The sequence below is a fragment of the Sebastes fasciatus genome, chromosome 15, assembly GCF_043250625.1.
Source record: "Sebastes fasciatus isolate fSebFas1 chromosome 15, fSebFas1.pri, whole genome shotgun sequence".
NCBI lineage: Eukaryota > Metazoa > Chordata > Actinopteri > Perciformes > Sebastidae > Sebastes > Sebastes fasciatus.
The window spans coordinates 7,975,887-7,992,215 of NC_133809.1; the positions used below are offsets into that span (position 1 = coordinate 7,975,887).

The 16,329-nt window shown below is 39.1% G+C and overlaps 2 protein-coding genes across 7 annotated transcripts in view; both read right to left on the reverse strand.

Moving 5' to 3' along the window:
- Window positions 1-1,547: 1,547 nt before the first annotated feature.
- On the reverse strand, window positions 1,548-6,041 carry rab32b (RAB32b, member RAS oncogene family). Its single transcript, XM_074660216.1, has 3 exons — window positions 5,685-6,041; window positions 4,321-4,598; window positions 1,548-2,814 (listed from the first exon to the last, which is right to left on the reverse strand). The coding sequence occupies exons 1-3, from the start codon at window positions 5,926-5,928 to the stop codon at window positions 2,650-2,652; spliced, it is 687 nt and encodes a 228-aa protein (XP_074516317.1). The 5' UTR covers window positions 5,929-6,041; the 3' UTR covers window positions 1,548-2,649.
- A 143-nt stretch (window positions 6,042-6,184) lies between these two features.
- grm1b (glutamate receptor, metabotropic 1b) overlaps window positions 6,185-16,329 on the reverse strand; it is a 29,162-nt gene continuing 19,017 nt past the window's right edge. For 3 of the 6 annotated variants that reach the window (XM_074660209.1, XM_074660210.1, XM_074660211.1), the window contains 4 exons: window positions 15,184-15,352; window positions 13,859-13,985; window positions 10,724-11,651; window positions 6,185-9,467 (listed from right to left, as the gene is read on the reverse strand). In XM_074660209.1, the coding sequence (XP_074516310.1) occupies window positions 8,627-9,467; window positions 10,724-11,651; window positions 13,859-13,985; window positions 15,184-15,352 (2,065 nt within the window). In that variant the 3' untranslated portion in view covers window positions 6,185-8,626. Of the gene's footprint in view, window positions 9,468-10,577; window positions 10,609-10,723; window positions 11,652-13,858; window positions 13,986-15,183; window positions 15,353-16,329 lie in introns of all 6 variants that reach the window. The other 3 variants (XM_074660214.1, XM_074660213.1, XM_074660212.1) reach the window with 3 other exon arrangements.

The following is a 16,329-nucleotide window of genomic DNA, read 5'->3' on the forward strand; positions in this document are numbered from 1 at the left end:
TCCTTCCTGGCTTTTATGTTGCAACTCACTTGATCAGCAAAGTGTATAAGTGTTGGTGTAATAAAGCAGCATGGGGTTTTATCAACACGTAGACTATTCCAAGGTTAAATAAAAACATGCACGACATACCTGCACAGAGCCTGAATTGGACAAAAGCTACTGTGTTTAGGTAACCGGCGGCAGGATGTGGAACAGTTCCCTAGATGCACAGCAAGGACACTGAAAAGTAAAACTACAGGTCAGCAAAGAACAGATTGGTGTGCAAAAATAACCCAAGTGAGGCTAAAGGACAAGGTTTCACTCTCCCCAAATATCTACAAAACAATGCACTGAATCAAATCACTGACTTCTCAAGTAAATCCTTGCATTAGAAGCATCCGGTTGACGATTTATTTGACACTGACTCACAAAAAGGAGATGAATCTCCTTGAAATTGATCCGCTTAAAAATTTAAGGGACGCTGCTTCATTAAAAAAAAAGACTTCCCTGACAAAACAATGTGATTAAAGACAAGTCTAATGAGCTGATGGATAAACTGACCCCACACCACTCTACTTGGTCTCACTCTACTCAGGCTGGAGTCATTCTGCTCTGGAAAAACAAGTACACTACCTCGCCAAATATATGTGGACAGAGGTGTCTACTTTTGGCAAAACAGTGCATCACACAGACAAATGAATCCTATAAACATTGATCTAAAACACATATGCCTTTATGTGTTTTATGCTTTTTTCTGTTTGTTTTTATTTTCCTAAAAGAAGCACTTTGGGCTGCATTTTATGTATAAAAGGTACTGCATAATTAAAATCTATTATTATTATTATTATAAGACTTTGGCGGGCTCCACCATTGTTGCACCAACTCAATGAATAAACTGTATAGCACCTTGTTGCTTTACAGATTAAGATTGCACATACAAAACATAAATGTCTGTTAAGTCACTATCTATAGCCAAATGAGGTAACACAATGGTGGTTTAGCCTACAGTATGGTCCGCTGATGACAGAATTGCAATATTTATATATTTGTAGTATTATGAACTGGGTGTCTGTGGTGACCATAGATATATAAAACCAGAAAAAATGGCAAAACTGATTGTAATTGCCTGCTTATAGGCCATAATATGAATCTATTTAGGATTTCTACATAAAAGATATTGCTTAATGTAGCATATTAGCCATCTAGAATACCAAAGACAGTTCTTACATATTAAGTTCAGGCAAAATTGAAAAAAATAAAATCATTGTCTGCAATATAAATGCACAATTATGAGCTGATTGAAAGCATTTTTCTCTTGGAGCTGTAATAATCAAATATCTACCAAAATATTAGGGTTTTTTTTGGATCATTTTAGGCAGAGTTGTCCTACACTCATTACTTTGAATAAAAAACAGTATTGGTATATTGGTAGAAAAATATAAGGATTATAAGGACAACACAAGCCTCCTTCACCATAGGTTCCAATTACAGCAAGTTTAAAAGTGGAACCAGGTAAGATAGCCGCCATATGGCTCCACCCTGGAATGGCAAGTCATTAAAACACGTCACATCTGCTGTTTATTTGTCTATGGTGGTGACATTCCTGGAAAAAAATGCTGTATTAGAGTTTTTCTCTGTTGTACACACACAAAATTGAACTATGGACACAATTCTGAACACTTGAACCTCATATATATATATAAATATAATTCTATTTCTATGCTCATGTATCAACAAAAAGACACTGAGCACAATTTCATTGTTTTCACTCAAATAGAAATTCTAAATCAACCAGGACTGAAATCTTAAGGATTGCCACTTTAAGTGAAGGACGTGAGTTATTCTTCCACTACTTGTGGTCAATAATATAAAAATTAGTATCAGGATTCATTGCTGAGAATGTATTTCTGTCTCTGTTTCTCTCGGCATCAACAAATCTAGAAGGTATATCAGTCTGAAAATTCAGTCATGTCATATTTGACTTCCTATTATAGTAAAAAATATATGTGTTGTCAATCTGTGATTAGATAAAGCATAAAGTGCTCTGCTCCCTCCAGCTCTCTGGGCGGTATGTAGCATGTTTCCTCCCTCCGCTCTCTAAAACCAGGTCATGCTGATAGCTTTTCTCTGCTATTGGCCATATCAAGCTCATGCACGGGTCTTAGCTCATCTCACGGGGAAGTGATTAACAGATAATTATATGCATGGGTTGCATAACAGACAACTCGGAGCTCAGATTGAATAGGTTAATGAGGAATGTTTAACAGCTTCACATACAGAAATGTTTTTTTTCTCTCTCTCTTTTGCTGTTTTTTTGTAGTCTTTTGTGCCACCGTTTCACAGTTTCTGACCTCTCATTATAGTAGGTCAATCAGCAGGAAGTCTTAGTGTGACTTTTCCCAGCAGGATGTGTGTCATGCCGATCTCTTTATTTGCCTGATTGTATCAGTGGATTATCACAGAAATGAGCTCAGTCGTCTCCAGAGGTGTTTATGAGGCAGCCCACACATTATTGAGAAGCCTGGCAGGGCAGAAATAAGCATTTAAAGTTAATGACTATATGTTACACATGCTGAAATAGCTTCTATGCTGTGGATCCATGCCTTGGTATCAAACACAGGTCTTGTTGAGAGTGTTTAACCGGTAGCTGCCGTTGTTTGGCTCGTTGCCTCAGAGCCGTGGTCCCCAGCAGCACAATGCCTGGCTCTGACTCTCCTCGGGAGCCTGGTTCACTTTGATCCCGTCCCAGCGGTGCTCTTCGTTGGACAGGCCAGTGTCGCAGAGCATCATTTGTTTGACAAGGAGAGCACCTGCCTCATCAATATTTATATTGTCCTATAAACGGTGAAGGGGGAATGAATATGATTTAGAACATTGTGTATGCATCCGTTGAGTTAAGTGTTTGGCTCGCTGTTCGAACCTTGGCTTGCAAGTTGTTACTGCGTGTTAATATTTGAACGCGCTTTATGAGCTATAGAGCTGCAGTGTTAAAGTTCACACATGCAGTGTAGTGAAACCTCATGCATTTCTAATTGTGAGCCACAAGAAGCTTTACAGAGCCTCAGCAATGAAAAATACAATTTGTCAAATGCTAAAACTGTCAAACAAGCAAATAGATACATAAATAATTCAATAGGTCAGTCGATGTGTGAGTATGAAGGTAATATTATTAAACTGAGCCCTTTTACCAAGTGACAAAATACAGTCTAGTTGTTCCAAATAGCCAAAGAAGACTGTGACTTCATGCACATTTACAGATGTCTACTGTATAATGAATCCATTACACATGTTACTGCGAGAATATGTCATTTCTGCAGTATAGCAGATCCTGTGGCCACAAGTAACAATCAGCAAAATCTGTCTCTATCCACTGAAAACTATGTTTCTTCAAATTAGATAAAGTGAAAAATCAAGTGTTCCTTCCTTGTTCATTAAAACCTTTAAACCATTAAAACCCCCATTGATTTATCTGATAAATGCATTGTAACAAAGACGAAATAGTGGTTATTTTTCTTATCTTACTTTTCTTAACATAGTGTAACAATAGCAAAGGTAGAGAAGTTACTCATTAGGGTGAGTTAAATGTCAGTGATATCTACCTAAAGCTTGTTTACATAAGCTGTCACAAGCTACTGGTCATACCAGAACAAGTAAGAGGCAAAACCTCTGAGAGGAGTGCGTATTATTGCTTATGAATTTAACTTTTTGTGTGTAAAAGAAAGAATGTGTAATTATCATCTTTTTTAAATGACATAGTCTCACTTTAAATCATTAAGAATAATGAAAGGAAATCATGAAAAATATCTCATACAACAGACTTATAAAGTTGTACCTAATGAAACATATCTATTCTAATTAATTTGATTTATTGTATTTGATTTATTTCACTGTTTATTTGTCACTTTTATACAGGTTGTCTTTAGGTGTTACATTGTAGGTCTGCTTTTTGTAGGATCAAGTGTTACTCATCTTACTGTTATTAAATACAGTAATGAAGCTTTTCAAATTAGATTTTGATTGAGTACTGTAATAATACAGGACCTGCCTTAGTTAATTTTATGCTTAAGTGGTGCAAATTCTCATCAAATTACCAAAAGCTAAGTAGTACGTTGTGAATCTGGGGTTTTTATGGGGCTCTGAAAGGTATGGAGTCATGGAGCAGTGTCGCATGTTGCTGGGTCTATGTTAAAATCTATTTACTAAAGTCATCCTGACAAAAAAAAAAGGGAATATTTGGCACCTTACCTCAGCCAATAATGCCTGTGAGAAATGTCTGCATATCCCTGGCAGCCACTGTGCACAGATTTTCTCCTCCCATAATAACTGAAATACAACACACACCTTTGCAGAGGTCTCAAACCAGCCCATGAAGCTGTTGTCTTTACAGAAGCTGTCCAGGGAGGACACCAAGTCTCTGTCCCTTCCTGCCATGTCACATTTGTTGGCCAGCAGGACAGCAGGGACCGGACGTCCGCTGTCGAGACAGACTTTGCTGTCCAAGTCCTGCTTCCACTCTGAAGCGGCCTCCAAGGTGGAGCTGTTTGTAATGTCAAAGACCACTACTGCTCCCATCGCCTCTTTGTAGAACACCCTGGTCATCTTCTTAAACCTCTCCTGGCCTTGAGGGAAGAGGAAATAAATCAGTGTGATTTATGCACAACAGCTTGTGCTCAAATCTGACTCCAGGAGTGAAGATTAATTCATTTTTCACAGATAGGCTTAGTTTTATTTGGCAAAAAGCTTACAGTTTTTTAATTTAAAGTTGGCCCAGACACAGGCCACAGGCAGTAATGCTACTGTTTGTTTATCATGTGTGATTTGAGTTATCAGATTGGACTGTAGCCTAAATGTTATGTAACAAATGAGCGACTAACAATAATCATTTTCTGAAATAAAATGGTATGTTTCCATGGACACTGGTATAGGATTAAAATTAGATCTGAGATAACTTTGTGTAAAAAGGCTACAAGTTTTCAGTCACTGAAAAACGTTTGAAGGTAATTTATAGACTGTCTGGCCGCTATTGTTTATACTGTGCCTAAAAATGCCTTTGTTCTTTCAGATTTATTATCTATTTTGAATAGTTATTTGAAACTATCATAAAAACTGTGAAAATGTATTTTGTTTTGATTTTTTACAGTAGTTTATATGGATTAAATAGTTCTCTGGTCACTCAGCTGTCAGTCTACTACTAATATGTATATTGATATCAATATAATACATTCATTTACAAATTAATAGATGTAAATGTGTGTTTTAAAGGTAACATAACACATGAACACATGAATTCCAACAGTCAAATGCTGTGATTGCAGCTGATGCTACTGTGCTAAATTAGTTTAACATTAACTGGGTTTTTATTCTCCATTTTAATTGGGTTTAGCTACTACCTCATTTAATGATGTGGAATAAAAAATGCATCTACCAAGATAACAGTTTATCAAAATGGTTTCAACTACAGATAACAGATAGTGGGGAAGCATTGTTTTTAGCTTTAGCTAAAGCTGGCCAAGTCTTTCTCAAGGACTAATCTAGCTTTCACTTGGTACAGCCTTCTTGCTTTAGCATGACTAACATTTCTATGGCATCATCATCATTTCTGATGGTAAAACAGAAGACAGAAAGTCACATTTCTGTCTATATTATTTGGCTTTTGTAGGGCAAACAACTGCTACAGAGACTTCACAATCCTGATTGACACTCACCTCCAATATCCCAAAGCTGCAGTCTCACCACTGTCTTGGCATCCCATTCAATGGTTTTTAGAGAAAAGTCAACTCCAATAGATGCTTTATATGTTTCATTAAAGCGTTTATTAACATAACGCAAGATAATGCTGCTTTTCCCAACGCCTACATCCCCAATGACCAAAACTTTAAACAGCTTGTCTGTACAAATCGACACTGAACTTCTTCCCATGTTGTGGTCAACCTGCATAGATAGAGACATGTATAAAGAACTCCTAAACCATCGCAAAACTAGGTCTACTTCTCCAGTTTTCCAAATATGATCCCATAAATATATTGCAAAGGTTTTCTCAACCCTACTCCTTCCCTTTACGACTACTTCTTAGTGTTCCTGTTTTGAGTTTCTTCCTTCCAACCAAAGCCATAAACCTTTGACCTTTGATTTAAAACAGTTATTGGAGTAGGCAAGGCCAAGACCACAGAGCCAGCTAATGTCTCACCATGAAAAACAGGTGACAAAGGCATAAAAAATGTTTAATTGACTCCAATGAAACAAGTGTCGTAGCTCTACAGTATATATATTTGTTTAAAATGGCAGACTTCATTTATACTGTGTATATATCAGGCTGCAGATAGCTTATTCAGAATATTACTAATGGTAACAGTAGCACTTTATCACATTATACGGTTTGGATAGGCTCTTAATAGTTAGGAAATTGATTGGTGTACACAACCAATCACACAATAGATGCATACACAGCTAATGACTTCTTTCTAATAGCCTACTGTAATGCATATAGATAGCATCGGAATATCAAAATATGATACACAATTCATACATTCACAAAACATATGTCCTTTATCTTATACATGAATCTATACAGTTATGAAATCAGATGTCTAATTATAAAAGATACAAATTTGAAACTAATTAACATTTCAAGACCATAAAAATGAGATAAATATACAAAAGAAAAAAAAAATCTTAATGAAAATGTGGCACCTGAAAGTGTCCTCTGCTACATTCGTGACAGTCAGTGCACTTTCTTGGCAGTACTGTATCAATGAAAAGATTCACAGATAATTGCTTGTTTTGTTTTTTTTACAATAAGAAATCACGTTGACATGTCGACTTTTAAATTTCCTCAAAGGAGAACATTTTTATTCTGCTCTCCCAGCTTAAAGTAAAAGTTTGACATTTTGGGAAATGCGCTTAGTTGCTTTATTGCCGAGAACTCTCATGTCTGTACACTAAATATGAAACTACCACCAGTAGGGGCCACGTTTGGAGGGTAAAGGTTAAAGTGCCGTTCCCTGGCTGTTTACTGCAAGTGTCAAAATAACTGCTGAACTAACACAAAACACTACATAGTGAATAATATTCTAAAGATGAAATGTAGTAGATATAGCATACAGTCAGACACAAAGGTAGGCTAATGTTATGGGGTTTATTTTGCAAGATACCGGTAGATCAATTATGTAGTATTAGCTGATGTTTTGTCCGAGTGATTGTGTAGTTGGCATTTGGCTTGTAGATCTGAAGGTCATATACCCACTCGTTTGTAAATCGGACATCGGCCTCCAAAGATTTACATATTTTGAACTGCTCTCAGGTGTTCACTAACGCCAGAACACATCAGTGACTGTAATAGGTAGCAGGCTGTCAAGGTCCTCCTAATTCTTAAGGATCAATATCATTAACTAACTTAAATTCAAGTTCAAGTTTAGTTTATTGATCACATACACATTGACATGGCAGTGAGATTCTTTGTTCCTGTTTGTTACTCTCTCATCCCTGTATAATAGACAATCGATCAATCAATCAATTGAATAACAATAATGAAGTAAAATCATTATAAACATTATAAATATAGCAGCAACAATAGCAAATTGTTCGAGATTTTGTAATATATCGCCCGTTTGCCTCTGTCAGCTTCTCTTCATATGGATATTTGTTTTTCACACGTACTTATACGGTATACTGTACATTTCTAATGATGAATGATTGACAGATAACAGATGAATAGACGGGTGGTAAATATTGAGAGCTACTGTAACGCGGTACACTACCCTCCAAAAATGGCAGCGCCGCCCCAAAGTGCTCCGTGATTCCCATTCCCTGTAGGCAGTTGGCATAGCTTAGCATAAAGACTAGAAACAGGGGGCTAGTCTCGTTCTGTCTAAAGATCTGCCTACCTCTAAAACTCACTTATTAACACCTTAGATCTTGTTTGTTTAATCCATACAAAAAGTGTCGAAATCATTATGAACTGTCGTGTTTGCACAGAGCCAGGCTAGCGGTTTCCCCTCTTCCAGTCTTTATGCTAAACTAAGCTAATGGCTGCCAGCTGTGGCTTTAGCGGACAGATGTTACGGTGGAATTGAATCGTCTCACCGAATTCTCTTCAAGAAAGCAATTAAGTGTAATTTCCAAAATGTCGAACTATTCCTTTAAACCTCTCCATTTCTTCCATTCCTGATAAAGCACAAAACACACAATGTGTAACACAAAACATATTCTCTTAAAATATTGTTGACAAATCAGATTGTTTTGCATCACATAGGAACTATATTCACCAATAAGTCGCCCTGTTTAAAAACAGCAAACTCATCCGCTTGTTATGTCGCCTATATTTCTCAAATAAATCTATTTATAATATGTGCATTCATACAGTAATCTTAGTTGTTTGTCTTGTAAGCACGAAATCTATTTTGTCCTACAAGCTCATGTTAGCATATAAATATGTTTGTTATAGGGAAATTCTTTCACTATTGTAGACAACATCTAAAAGAATTTTAAAATGTGGCGCCTTGTTGTTCACCATTATCATGTAACAGCTATTAATTATAGTGAAAAATGACTTGTCAGACCACTGAATGAGTTCTTCCCTTATATCTCATCATCACAAGTCATTATAAACTTTAAATATAGTACAACTGGTAATATGTAGTGTGCACCCTCACAGAGTGGAGGAGCTTTGATGGAAGTCTCTGAGGATGACGGAGGCATATGTCACATTTGTAGGACTACACAACATCGACTCGGACACCGGTGAATTAGGAAAGGGGCTCACTGGAGGAGTGGCGCAATCTCGGAAAGGGGACGGAGGCATCAGAGCCAGAGTGTCCTCCAGGGCTAATTTGGCCTCAACCAAGTCCTCCTCGTCGTGAATCTGGGCGTTATTGTACATGTAGCCGTGGAGAAGGCCAAACTGCTCACTCTCCATCTCCTCCTCTAAAGGGGACGTGTGCTCCTCATCGAACGGGTCCATGTGGAGAGGCAGGACCGGGTCCTGCTGGATGAGGTGGGCCTGGTGGTATACGGGCATGCCGCCGCTCACGGCCTCAGGCATGCTGATCATATCATTGAGCTCAGGGATGTCACTATTGAATGTACGGACCACCACCATCTCCTGCAGGTGGTTCATGATGACGTGTTGGGGGATAACGCAGTTTGGCTGCGGATGTTGAGGTGGATAGAGCTCCACCTCCTCCACGACTTTTATCAGCCCACAGGCAGGAATCTGCCCGTGGGGCATCATGGGGGGAGTGATAGGGGGATTGTATCTGATAGGGTCACCCTCGTCCTCCTCGGCCACATTGTACAAGGTCTTAGTGCTGAGGTCTGAGAAGTCCAGCCCTCTGCTTTGGTAGGTATTAGTTAAGGGTTTGATGACAGCCATCTGATTGGAACCTGCTTCCTGTCTCTTCACATGCACTGACAGTCTGTGCCATGTGTGATCCCCTTTTGGAGGATGTCTTGCACCTGGTTCAGACCATGACACAGACTTTCCATTAGAACTATGAACAAAATAAAGATGGCTGTTACTTCACAGGAACCCACAAAAGTGGAGACAAAACAAGCATTTTTTGGTTCATGTAAGAAAGAATTATCTACATGTCCAAAAAATATTTATTAAAAAATATATCATGTTGTATGTAATATTTTAGGGTATCTGCAGGTTTTGAAAAATCGACCCATAATGGGAAAGTGTTGATTTTAGCAAAGACTTAAATTAACTTTTTAATAAAGAGGACCTTTTATGCTTATTTTCAGGTGTATACATGTATTTGGGGTTTCTACTAGAACATGTTCACATGCTTTAATGTTAAAATAAAAACACTTTATTTTTCTCATTCCAGCTGTACTGTAGCGCCTCTTTTCACCCTCGGTCTGAAACGCTTTGTTTGAGTTTTTGCCCCCCCTCCCGAAAAGTCCAGTCTGCTCTGATTGGCCAGCTGGCCCACTCTGTTGTGATTGGTCAACAGAACCAAACTCTTCAGCTCTAACTAGCTTTTTTGTTTGAGGATGTGCCAAACTAGCTGCTAGACAGGTATTATGCAAATGTGTTACTTGGTGACATCATCACATTACGGAAGAAAAGGCAGGACTTCAAGCAAGGCGTTTCAGGCGGTTCAGGAGCAGTGTTTCTGTGGGGGAAAGTAACTCCCTTTGGTTCGGACTTTGGGCTTTGTAACTTTGCAGAACTTTTACATGCACAAAAAAACTGTATAACAAACTAAAGGAAAGGGACAAAAGCGTAATAGGTCTCCTTTAATCATATTTAATCTAATTAATCTATTCTATCCCGCTTATCTGGGACCAGGTTGAATTATTTAATTAATTATATCATTAGGGATTATTGATATATATTGCTGTAAAGTACTAAAAAAGGAAGATATAAAAAATATTTTTGTTCCAGCCTACTTTCAAAGCTTTGGCTGGTATGACTGTAAAAACAGGCATTACATTGAATTTATGTGATAAAGACATTTAATTTGGTAAACCCTGCAGAAACCCTGTAATCTGTATGTGTGGTCCCACTTGTCATCCCTTAGCACACAGAGATGCTTGTTTTAATTTTACCATCAGTTCAAAGGTTAAAATGGCTGTGTGAATTGAGCACTGACCTATATCCGTCACACTTTACAACAGGTGTCCCTATGAAAGTAAATACAGTAAGACATCAGGTTCCCTTTGAGAGGGAATTACAGTAAAACCAGCATCCCTGAGGTGCCTCAGGAGCAGGACTCTCAGACGCAATTACTGAACCTACCTGCCGTTTCCAGTGTTCTTCTTCCTCTTGAACATGTTGAGCAGGCTGTTGCTTCGGCAGGCAATTTTGCCATCGCCGACGTGCATGCGAATGGCATCAGAGGTGGTGAACGCGCTGCGCACGTTTCGCTCAGGTTTGGCAATGATGATGTATATCTTTGGGCTGAACATACAGCCCAACGCTACAGTCACACTGAGGCTCACAGAGAAAGACGTGGTGATGATCTTGTAGTTGCTGCCAAAGTAGATCGGCACAAACGCCAGCCATATTATACACGTGGTGTACATGGTGAAGGCAATGTATTTGGCTTCGTTGAAATTTGCCGGGACGTTGCGCGTCTTGAAGGCGTAATAAGTGCAGCTCATGATGAGCAAGCCGTTGTAGCCCAGAGGGGCAACAACACCCACGTTGCTAGTGTTGCAGATGAGGAAGACTTCTCTGATGCTGGGGTAGGATTTGATGGGTTCAGGAGGCTCCATGACGATGAGGGTAATCTCCAAGGTGAGCTGGGCACCGATCAGGATGGAGGCAATGACCAGTTGAGCCCAAGCGCTCATGAACCTCGGTTTCCTAGTGCAAATCTTCTTCTTGCTGCCCGCCAGAATACGGGCGATGCGGTTGGTTTTGGTCACCAGGGCGGAGTAGCACATGGCGGCTGAGAGTCCGACAAGCAGCCTCTGGAGGTAGCAGGAGGCCACGGTGGGACGGGCGATGAGGGTGAAAGGACACAGATAGCCTAGGAAGATCCCCGCGAGGATTATGTAGCAGAGCTCCCGGCTTGAGGACTTGACCACAGGCGTGTCACGATACAAGACAAAGATGAAGGCAACAAAAGACGTGACCAGGATGCCCACGCAGGAGAAAACCACCTGGATAATGGACTCTGGATTGCTCCACTCCAGGTAGCGTAGGGGAATCTGCTCACAGCCTGAAAAGGATAAAAACATGACAATATAAACAGCTAAAATACACTAAAAGCACCTCATAAAACTTTAATCATTTCAGCATCAGCTCGGTGGTTTCAATTCTGATCATCTAGAGAAAGAATCATCTAAATAAAAAGTAATTTTGAGAAGAATTAAATGAAAAGTTTAAGGCTTTATTGTAGGGACACATTCAAAATTAATCAAATACATTTTAGCCTGAGAAAATACAGTAAGTCTCAAAGTAGGTTTTTAGCTCAACTATAAATAAACCCCTTTCTACTCAGCCATGGCCGGGCTGGGCTGCAGCCAGCAGAGGAGGGGGCCAATGCAGCAGGACAAAGTAAATCACTGCGTCTTTCATGGGTCCAAATAAGACCTCCTTTCTGCTTCATGTTGAGAGCACACTTTCAATATCTAATTTACGTTGTTTTATTTATTTATTGTCTAACGGCAGGAGGGTTAGGGTTAGAAAACGGCACAAGAATAATTTTTTATGTCATCCCTGTGCTCCACATTTTCTCGTTTATGTGTGTACCCTAAAGGTCTTGGTGGTAAAAAATAAAAAAATAAACAGCATGGAGGCAGGATGATCCTATTAAGAAAGTGTCTTGTCTTTGAACAGCACAGAAGGCCTTTGAAAGTGGGCCAGAAGAGTGGCAAGTGAAGTAGGGCTGCTGTCGGATGAAATGGTGAAGATGATGAATGGCTCTCAGGTGTCATGGGAAAGCAATGAAAATAGGACAGGTTTGGGAAATAGTGCTGCAAAATATTTTAGCAGGACAAACTGTACAGAGTACAGGTGAGGCGGGAGGAGGGGAGTAAAAGCTCGGAGGAACTTAACTTTCTACAGAGCCTCTAATAAGAATCTCCTCTTGTCTCTGAAAGCATCAATCATGCAACAGGAGCTCAGCCTGTGGCCACCGAAGTAACCTAAATTCATCTAAATTTGAACGTAAAAATTGCAGAACAGCAAATGCTTCTGTTCTAATCAGATGAGGCGTATACTGGCTCGGAGGAATTCTGCAAAGAAATTATATTTTGGTTATTGAACGCAACAGTTCGACATTTTTGGAAAATGCGTTTATTCAGAAACTTGAAATCACTCTCGTATCTGTACGGTAAATATGAAGCTACAGCCCATTAGCTTAGCTTAGCATAAAGACAGGAAACGTGGAAACAGCTAGCCTGGCTCTGTCCAACACCTCGAAAGTTCACTAAACATGTTAAATCTCATCTTGTTTAATTTGTGCAAAAACTAAACAAAAAAACTTGATTTTGCGGGGGGTTAGGTGCCAAACTATTTCTTGGCTGGTGACCAGAGACTAATTGAAGTCTTGTCATCATTGTACGGTTGCCTGGCAACCAGTGGAAACTCAAGGAAGTTGCACATAACTCCCTATAAAACAACACATTCTCACTCCCAACTCGTCAAATACCGCCGCTTGGTCAGTGCCCCTCGGCATCGGAGGCCAATGCATAGGGTACGCCTCGTGTGTCAATATACGCTCGTTACATGCATAGTGTCCTTTCAAAATAAACTTCCGTGTTCACAGAAAGTTAGGTTTAAGCAACACAACCACTTAGTTAGGGTTAGGAAACGGTCGTGGTTGACATTAACTTCACTGAATAACGACTGATGTGACAAAATAAGTCAACGTTACTTCTAGTTTCACACAGGCTACGAACAGCAGGCTCCTGTCCTGTATTTGTTTGGCCCATCCAGCACCCATACCACCCGCCCTAAGTGGACTGTCACGCTCTTAATATTACATCACTTGCTCTGACTGTTGAATAACGCAGCGGGTGGATTTACATTGGAATTAGATGAAAGCCACCGTGTGTTAGTCTCCGATGCCGAGGGGCACTGACCAAGCGACGGTATTTGACGAGTTGGGAGTGAGACTGGGTTATATAAAACCACAAATTGTTGTTTTTACAGTGTGTTGTTTCCAGTCTTTGTGCTAAGCTATGCTAACTGGCTGCTGGCTGTAGCCTTATATTTAACAAACAGATATGAAAGTGGTATCAATCTTCTCATCTAACTCTCTGAAGAAAAAAAGACATATAAGCATATTTTCCAAAATCAATTAAACTATTCCTCTAAAAGAAAACCAGTTAAGTCCTCTACCAGCCTTTGTACTGTACAGTGTTCCAAGCAGGTGAGAGTTTAAAGCAGAAGGTAAATGGAAAGTAATGAATACAAGCCTACCTTCCAGTTCTTCGTCTGGCCACCAGCCCAGCTCACAGGCCTTACATGTGAACTCGTCCTGGACGAACTCGTTGTCCTTACAGTCGGTACAGATCCAGCAGCAGCTCACTTCTCCCTTCCTGATCACCTGGTCGACAAAAAAACATGTGTAGAAATGTAAACTTTCCTATATGTACAGTACCTATCTCTACCCAGGGTTTGTTTCAGTGTAGAAGGGAGTCCCACTGTCTGTAAATATTTGTTTTTAACACAGTAAAACTAAAGATAGATCAGTTTTAAACCATTCATAATAACTTCCTTTGACTAGTTAGATCATTTGACCATTTCTATTTCTAGAAAAGGGCTGCAGATGAACCAAAATCCATTAATGAACATCTCATTAATACTTACAGCTGCAGACTTGATGATTAAAACCCTTTATTAATGACAACATGTATAATGTATTATCAGTTATTAATGGATTTCCAACATTTATAATTTCATTATTACCAAACATAGACTATAAGAAGTGGACGTAGTCACCGTGACGTCAATCATTGGTTTGTGGACTGCTGTTTTGAAGCCTTGAGTAGAGCATTTTGGCCGTCGCCATCTTGGTTATTTGCAACCAGAAGTGACATGAGAGAGTTGAGCTAAATACGACCGACATTTTTAGACAACCAAAAGGTTATAATTAACTTTGATGAACTGAAAACACACTGTGAAAGGGTTAAAGTTCTAACATGAAAACACGGACAACTCCCAGCGACCTGTCAATCACAAGGTAGCCCTAAAGCACACCCTGCTTTATGGTCTATTTGACTCTAAATGGGACCATAATTTACTAAATGAACATCATGCTGTATTGAAGAAGACTTGAAACTAGCGATTGAGACCATAAACTCATGTTTACAATGTTTACTGAGGTAATAAATCAAGTGAGAAGTAGGCTCATTTTCTCATAGACTTCTATACAATCAGACTTCTTTTTGCAACCAGAGGAGTCGCCCCCTGCTGGCTGTTAGAAAGAATACAAGTTTAAGGCACTTCAGCATTGGCTTCACATTTCAGACCGCAGAGGTAGCCCACTGTTACTAAATAGAAAAATGTGTTTGTTCATAGCCTGGCAACCCCAAATGTGTTCTTATTAATGGCTTAATACTGATCTATAAAGCATTAAATGAGTAAATGATGTATTACTCATTAATAAAGCCATTTGTTAAAACAAGAGAATTGTAGTCCTCATGCTTAAAGCGCAGTGACTTCAATGCAAAGACTGAACTATTAAGAGGTTCAGAGGTAACATGTGTGTAGTGACAATATGTCCTAAAGGATTTGTCCCTCACCTTGATCTCTCCTTTGGAGCACGGCTCGCTGCAGACGGAGCGAACCATGTCACTGCGGTTCATCTGCATCATTTCATCATCCAGACTGAGTAAGCCCTCGTGCCAGGAGCCAATGTTGATGTAGTCATAAACACCCGGTTCCACATGCTGGAAGTTCATAATCTCGTACCTGATAGCGGATATAAAGCCATGAGTTAGAGGAGGACACAACTTAACAAACTTTAACTGATGCTGAATCAATTCTTAAAGGGGAAATAATAAGAGCTTTACTGCCACTTATCACAAAAACAGCATATTGTATCAGCCTGTCAGCTTCTTGATCGATATTTCGGATTATTTCGCTAGATGCTGATATGTCTTTCATCTCGTACTCTCTGGTTTGCAATAAAAAAAAACACTGGAATTTCAAAACACTCTCAACCTCACCTGACGATGCAATTTCAGTAGCTCACTGATGAAAGGAGCTGGAAACAAGCGACTGAACCTATTTGCTATGTATGTTCCGAACAGATTCTGTCATTTCAGCAGGATTATTAATGGGAGTTTTTAGTGCAGGTGTCATTGAAGTGGCCAGACAATTGCTTTTCTCATTACAGCAGGGACATTACTCTGCATATGTAAATGCTCCCTGATATGACTAACTGAGAGCAACCTTCAAAATGACATAATAAAAGAAATATATAGTCAGCAGACATTAATAACGTGAACACGTAGCGCTAATTGTTCTTTATAATAACTTTGTGCACATCATATACACACTGACGGTAGTAAATTCAACATCATCTGCCCTTGAGAGGTTATTTGGGATGCTGTATAATAAATGTGGGGTGCTGACTGTGTATTCATATTTGACTTATTTATTGTAAATCATTTTGGAAAAGCAAATATCAGTTTTAGTGTTTCAATTCACCGACAAATTAATCTGTTTCCTTCAACAATAAATTATTGGTAATTAAATTTACACTCATGACAAAATAAACAAAATGTACAAAATAATATACTAGATTTAAAGCACACAATATGATGTTTATTATTATTATATTTTGTTATCTATTTTTCATTGTAGTCTGAATAGTTCTTGATTATTCAAATGAAATACAGGCAATTTTCATAACTCATACATTATTCTGAAATGGGCTATTCTGC